Genomic DNA, 6,834 nt, shown 5'->3' on the forward strand with positions numbered 1-6,834 from the left:
CTGGGGGGAGGGTTACAACGACCGGCCGTGGAGCCGTCTCTGCTTACTGGGGACCCGTCCCCACGCGCGGGACAGCCCTCGACGCGTCTCCCCCCAGCCCAGCCCCCTGGGAGCTGATGCAAGGAGCCGGGTGCAGAGACGCCCCAGGGCAACCAGGCTGGTGCTTCCCCCTCGCCCCAAACAGCTCCGCCGAGTGTCCCGCTGCGCCAGCCCTTCTGCTGGGGGGGGAGCCAGCGTCCGGCTGGCAGGAGAGGCCCACGGAAGCTGATTCCTCGTGGCGGGTGCCAGCTCCGTCACACGGCAGCTGCGGGTCCCAGCAGTGCCTGCCAGGCACAGGGGGGGGGTGGGATGCGATGGGGGCTTGGGCAGGGAGGATGATCGTGGAGCCCCCTCAGCGCTGGGGTGTCTCCTCTGGCCTCCTCAGCTCCCCCTGCAGGCCGGGTGTCCCAGTCATCATCCCAGGCCTCGCCTGCCTGGCCCCTAGCGGAGGGCGCCCAGCGCCTGGCCGCTCCCGGGGCTGTGGAAGAGCCCATGGGTCTCCTGGTGGCGCCGCAGGTCCACCTTCCGCTGGAAGCCCTTGGGGCACAGGGAGCAGGCAAAGGGCTTGTGCCCCGAGTGCTTGCGGCTGTGGGTGATGAGGTTGGAGCTCTGGCTGAAGGCTTTGCCGCACACCTGGCATTTGTGAGGCTTCTCACCTGGGGGGAGAGCAAGAGATCAGGGGTTGGGGGGGGGGCAGGATGCAGCCAAGCGCCCAGGGAACAAAGGAGCAGGGCCCCGCTGAATCCAGCCAGGCTCCTGCAGGGCTGGAGGGACCCTAGAGTAGCAGGGCCCCAGCTGCTGTGACAGCCACGGGCCCAGGTGGCCCAGCGACCCGCCGGCCATGGGCCCTGCAGATCCCTGACCCCTTTCACCTGCCATTCCCCGATCCGGCCACCAGGTGGTGGTGGTGCTGCATGGATGTGCAGTGCAGCCTTGTAAGGGGGAGGTGTCGAGGCCCCCTCTCCCCACCCAGGGGGGCTGGAACAGGTGGGAGGGTAAGAAATGGGGGCAAATGCACCAAGTGTCAGGCTGGTCACTCAGTGTCATTCCCGCCAGGCGGCCCCCAGCCAGCCCAGCCCTGGGCCCCCCCCACAGCCCCTCACTCCCACCATGCAGCCCCCCCCACTCCTCTGCCAGCCCAGCCCTGGGGCCCCCAACAGCCCCTCACTCCTGACACGCAGCCCCCCCCCCCCCTTGCCAGCCCAGCCCTGGGACCCCCCCCGCAACCCCTCACTCCTGACATGCAACCCCCCCCCCACCCTCTTGCCAGCCCCGCCCTGGGCCCCCCGCAGCTCTGCCCCTGTCCTGCGGGGGGCGCAGGCCGCGCTGGCTGCCCCTGACCTGTGTGGATGAAGGTGTGTTTCTTCATGTCGGATTTCTGGTGGAAGCGTTTCCCGCAGAAGGGGCAGGGGAAAGGCCGGGTGTCCGAGTGGATGAGCAGGTGCGTGGAGAGGGTGGACGAGCGCTTGAACTGCTTCCCGCAGACCCGGCAGGGGAAGCTCCTCAGCTGCAGGCAGACCCACCGGCATCAACTGGGGCCCAGGGGATGGAGGGGTTGGGTGGGGGGGAGGGCTGCGGCGTGGGGGAGGGCAACGCTGCAGCCGTTCCCAGCCTCCTCCAGTGACCCGCCCCCCAGCCACCTGTCTTATTCACCCCAACCCCATGGCAACGGGCCTGGCACCCCCCCATGTTAGACCCATGGCTGCCCACTGCCCCAGTGGCTGCCCATCCAGCCCCCAGCCTCCACACCCGCCCGTGTATATCACCAGCCACCGCCCAGCCCTCACCCACCTCTGGCTTCCCTTTGCCCAGGCAGGGCGGGGCCAGCTGCTGCTGCAGGCTGCCCGGGTGGCTATACATCGCCCACGGGGCCAGCTGGCTGCAGAGCGTTGAGCATTTCAGGTGGCTGCCCGGACTCTGGGATGACGGGAGGACCTAGGCGGGATGGGGCAGAGGGTCAACAAGGGGAGCCTGCCCCAACTGTACAGCCTGGAATTGTTGCTGGGCACAGCGGGTGGGGGGAGGGGGGGACTGAGACCACCCCAAACTCATCACAGCAGTGATCTAGCCCAACTTCTCCATCCCACCCTGTCCAGTGCCTGGCCAGATGATGTTTGTGGGGCCAGTCTGTACCACCTGCCTTTGGTCTAGAGCCACCCTCTCTTGACGCCGACGCGGCACCCTCACAGTTAAGGCCCCTCCCCATCTCACACGGGGGACGGCGCCGGCTGGGCAGCCCCTGGAAGGGCCGGGGCCCGTTTAGCTGCCAGGCAGCTCCAAGCAAGCAGGGAGCGTTTCCACCGCACCATTTCGGTAGCACCTGGTGCCCCCTATGGAGACTCAGTCGCCATCGCACTGGGCTGTGCCCAATCAGAGTGCCATGGTCCCTGGGCCACCGAGGTCACACCCTAAACAGACACGAGGGAGGGTAAACTGAGGCACAGAGAGGGAGGGGACGAACTCACCCAAGCAGGGCAGAGAACCCAGGAGTCCCAGTCTGGTGCTTTGTCCACTAGGTCATGCTGCCCCCTGTGACTGCCCTAGAGCGTCCGCCCAGCTGTGCGCTGCCTGCAGCCCCATAGCACTCTCTGGTGTGCGGCAGCGGGGCCACTACAATGCCAGGGGCCGGGGAATGATGCTGGGATGATCCAGACACACTGAGAAAGGGGCTGAGACCTGTCCCAAACTCATGACACATGTGGGAGGCCGCCCCAGAGCCAGCAGCTGGGCTGAGCTCACAGCCCTGAGCCGAACCCCTGAGTGCGACCAGGGCTTTGTCCCGCAGACTCGGTGGGACCATCGGAGCCAGCCCTGCTGGGGTGAAAGGCTTGAGGTGCATTGGCTCCGATGGGGTCACAGCTGGGCCTCACCCGCTCCCCTCAGGTGCCTCACTGAGCCAAAGGGGGGGGGGGGCGCAGGGATCAGGCCCCCGAATGGTCTCCCTTTGCGGCCCCAGTGACGGCGCCCCATGGGCCGGGTGATGCTGCACAGAGAGGGTAAATGCGCTGGAGCTTAGACCTGGCCCCAGGGCAGCACCAGAGCCCGGCCCATGGGGCAGAGCAGCCCTACGCTGGGCAGCACCAGGCCGGAGGGTGGGGGGAGGGGCCTGCACTCAACCCTTTCCCCTCTAGGGGGCGCCAGCTCCAACCCATCCCCAGGTGGGGCCTGGCTGGCTCAGGGGTGGGGAACAGGACACGGGGCCTTTCCCCTCTAGGAGGTGCCAGCAATGATCTGGCCCCGGGGGGGGGCAGAGACTGGGATACGGGGCCTTTCCCCTCCAGGGGGCTCCGGTTCTGATCCGGCCGAGCTGGCCGTGGCAGGGGTGGTGCCCGCGTGAAGCGAGGTGGGACGGGTTCTCCAGCCAGTTCCCAGGGGGACAGGAGCCTCCACGCAGCCCCGTCACCGGCAGCACGGCCGGGGGGGAGGCTGAGTGCTTGGGGGAGGGGGGGTGGAGCTCCCCTGGCTGGACCATGCAGGACGGGCTCACTTGGGGGCTGAGGGGGCTGTTACCTTGTCACAGCGGCTGCACCGGTGCGGAGGCTTGGAGAAGAGCAGGAGAGATCCCAGGAGGCCAGGGGTCCCCTCTGCCTCCCTGCCCAGCTCCCTCCCCGAACTCGGCACCAGATGCTGCAGCTCGGGGCTGGGGGAGCTGCTCCAGAAGGGGTTGAAGGACGCGCCCGGGGGGCGGCTCATGCCTACGGGAAACAGCAAGTGATGGGCTGGGACACGGGGCCTTTCCCCTGCAGGGGGCGCCGGCTCCGATCTGGCCCCAGGGTAGGGGCTGGAGCCTGGCTGGTTTGGGGGGCAGGGACTGGGATATGGGGCCTTTCCCCTCCAGGGGGCTCCAGCACTGATCTGGACCCAGCCTGGGCTCCGGCTGGCTCTGTGGGGCAGGCAATGGGGCTCAGGGTTCTCCTGGGGGCTGGTGTGGTGGTGGTTAGTTACCCTTGTGTAAGATGCGGTTGGTGAGTTTCAGTCGGGTTCCCAGTGGGGGAGGAGGCTAGGTTGGGGGGGCCATGGCGACTGAGCCCCGAGAGGGAAGCTGGGGATGGTGGGGCTGGTGCAGGATCAAGAGGGGACCCCTTGGGAGGCTGAAGCTGGGGAGGAGCAGGGGGAAGTTACCTGGCAGGGGCAGACAGGCCCAGTTCTGGTTGAAGTCCATCTTGGAGGGGGGGTTGCGCAGTGGCTGGCCGACTGCCTCATCTTGCACCCCCTGGCTCGCCAAGGCCCTGGGATGGGCTCTGCTCCCTTCCTCTGCCCCCTGGCCCAGCTCGGGGGGCTGGGCCAGCACCTGCCCCACTCGGGGTACTGCCCAGGCTGGCGCTGGAAGGAGGATTTGCTGGTGAGATTCTTTGAGCCTCCTGCCCACTCAGCTCCTACCCTGGGTAGGGCAGGCGAAGCCCCAGCCTCCACCATTCCCTCTGCCAGCCGCCCCCATTCCCGGCCCCTCCCCTGCTCTCCAGTAGAGGGCGCCCTTCTCCCCTCGCCTGTCTCCACCCATTCCCCCGCCCCCCCCCCCCCCACATTCTCCGCCCTTTTCCCTCACCTGCTGCCCCAGCTCACCCCTCCGCCCCCCCATCCCTCTGCTCCCACTCACCACCGAGACCCAGGGGCCCTGTCTCCTCCAGTCGCTGCCCCGGGGGGCTTGGGCCCCTCTTGCTTCTCACCAGGAAGGAGCGCGGCATCCTGGCAGCTGTGGGACGGGCAGAGACAGGAGTCACTATGTGGCTGGCCCAGCCCCTGCCCCATGGGGCATGCGGTGGGGCTGAGCCAGCTGGGAATGACCCGGACAGGCCTAACAGGTCGCGGCCTCTCACCCCAGGAGCAGCTCCCCGTAGGGGCGAGTCACTAGGTGACCCCTCCATCACTCACCCCTCAGCTCAAGGCCGGCCATTCTCCTTTGCAGACGGGGTGGGGGGTCAGCTCCCCTGGGTGCTATCCCCAGCACGAGGCAGGTTTGGAGGCTAGTGGTTAGAACATTGGGGCGGGGAGTGAGGACTCCTGGGTTCTGTTCCCAGCTCTGGGCGGGACGTGAGGGTCTACTGGTTTGAGCGGGAGGGGAAGGACTGGGAGTCAGGACACCTGGTTTCTGTCTGTCTCTGACTTGCTGTGTGTCCTTGGGTCAGTGCCTTCCCCTCTCAATGCCTCAACTTCCCCATCTGTGCCTGGCTGAGGGCAGGAACCAGGACTTGCACTTGTTTGTACAGCCCCGTGCACAACGGTGCCTGCTAAACCATGGGGCTGATGAGTCTGGCCCCAGGAACAGTCAGATGCTCCCTTACACCAACTGGGGCTAATCATCAAATACACACACACACACACACACCCTCCCCCCCCCCAGTCACCCTGAAAGGCAGCTCGGGGGATCCCCAGTTAACTGATGGAGATTTGTGCTGAGGTTATGCAGCAAGACAATGGCAAAACTGGGAGTGGAAGGAACCCAGGAGTCCTGACACCCAGCCCCCCCGATCTAACCAGTAGACCCCACTCCCCTCTCTGAGCTGGGGCTAGAACCCAGGAGTCCTGACACCCAGCCTGCCCCAGCCCAAATCCCTAGGTGCTACTCATCTCCCCGAGAACCCAGGAGTCCTGACTCGCTGCTAGACCCCTCGCCCCCTCCCGGCCATAGAACAGACTATCTCCAAGCCAAGCTCAGACGCAGCCACGAGCCGGCTGCTGCCGTGCTGTACAAATTGGCTGGCGCCTCAGCTGGTAAAACCAACCTGACTCCAAAGGCAAACATCTAATGTTCACCTCCCGCAGAGCTGACCTCACTGATTCCAGCAGAGTGACACCACTTTACTCCAGCCGGGGATCTGGCCTGAGGGATTGCAGGAAGTTTTTCCTACATAAAGCTAGTGGCGAAGCCATCCGGGCTCCGTCCCCCCCCCCCGGCGCCCGCTGAGCCCCACTGGCCCCTTAAACGGCCCCACTGACTGTCCCCCAGGGTGGCTGGGAGATGAGGAAGTAAGTGGCACCAGCAAGCTACAGGACAGCGCCCCCTTCCCTGCAGAGTGCCCGCTCCAGTGTTGCCCCCCCCGGACAGTGCGGGGGCCAGTGCAGTGCGGGAGGGGGCCAGGCCGTGGAGCAAGAGCTGGCCCGGCAGGCTAGCGGGATAGACGGAACTGGCTTGGATTTACGGCTGTAGGAAGGGATGGGCTGTAGTGGGCTAAGGCACGCTGAGGCTGGGCAGCAGGACGCCTGGGGTCTATGCCCTGCTCTGGGAGGAGGGTGGGTCTAGTGGGTACAGGAAGGGGGGCTGGAGTCAGGTCTCCTGGGTTCTGTTCCCTACAGCCGTCCCTGCAGGTGTACTGCCCACACTGGCCCCGATTGCGCCTAGCTCCACGCTATTTCCTGCCATGTGGAAGCCCCGCTTGTACCCAGCCTGGCCAGACACAGTCCACTGGCAGTAAGGAAGCCGTGCTACGGCGAGCGGCTGGGCCTCGCCCCCCCCCCCAGGGTTCACTCACCTGCAGCCTCCGTGCCGTGGGGGAACCTCTGCGGATGGCTATCCCACTACCTCAGCCCAAGAGCTGGGGCAGGGCAGAGCACCCGTGTGACGCGCAGCCAATCAGGCCAACGCTCCCCGTTGCAAACCACAGCTGGTTTCCTTCTGATACGAAGAGGCGCCCAACTGCCAGCTGTGAGGCAGAGACGACTGGCCAGCGGCAAGGGGGGGGTTGGGTCTGGTAGCAACAGTCCCCGACCCAGCTGTGCAACCAGGGGAGAGGCTGGGGGGGTGTTGCACTTCAATGGGGCCGTCAGCAGAGGGGGTCTGAGGTTGGCTGGACTCGC

At 66.5% G+C, this 6,834-nt stretch overlaps 1 protein-coding gene across 1 annotated transcript; it reads right to left on the reverse strand.

Annotated features, from left to right (window-relative positions):
- Positions 1 to 43: 43 nt before the first annotated feature.
- Positions 44 to 6,589, reverse strand: LOC137163546 (zinc finger protein Gfi-1b-like). The gene is made up of 7 exons (XM_067563811.1): positions 6,510 to 6,589; positions 4,637 to 4,732; positions 4,162 to 4,362; positions 3,550 to 3,734; positions 1,831 to 1,974; positions 1,381 to 1,546; positions 44 to 695 (listed from the first exon to the last, which is right to left on the reverse strand). Exons 2-7 carry the CDS (start codon positions 4,722 to 4,724, stop codon positions 481 to 483), a joined length of 999 nt encoding a protein of 332 aa, XP_067419912.1. The 5' UTR covers positions 4,725 to 4,732; positions 6,510 to 6,589; the 3' UTR covers positions 44 to 480.
- Between the last annotated feature and the right edge of the window lie 245 nt (positions 6,590 to 6,834).

The sequence above is a fragment of the Emydura macquarii genome, unplaced genomic scaffold, assembly GCF_026122565.2.
Source record: "Emydura macquarii macquarii isolate MOO-44397 ecotype Brisbane River unplaced genomic scaffold, CSIRO-AGI_Emac_v2 contig_2617, whole genome shotgun sequence".
Taxonomy (NCBI): Eukaryota; Metazoa; Chordata; order Testudines; family Chelidae; genus Emydura; species Emydura macquarii.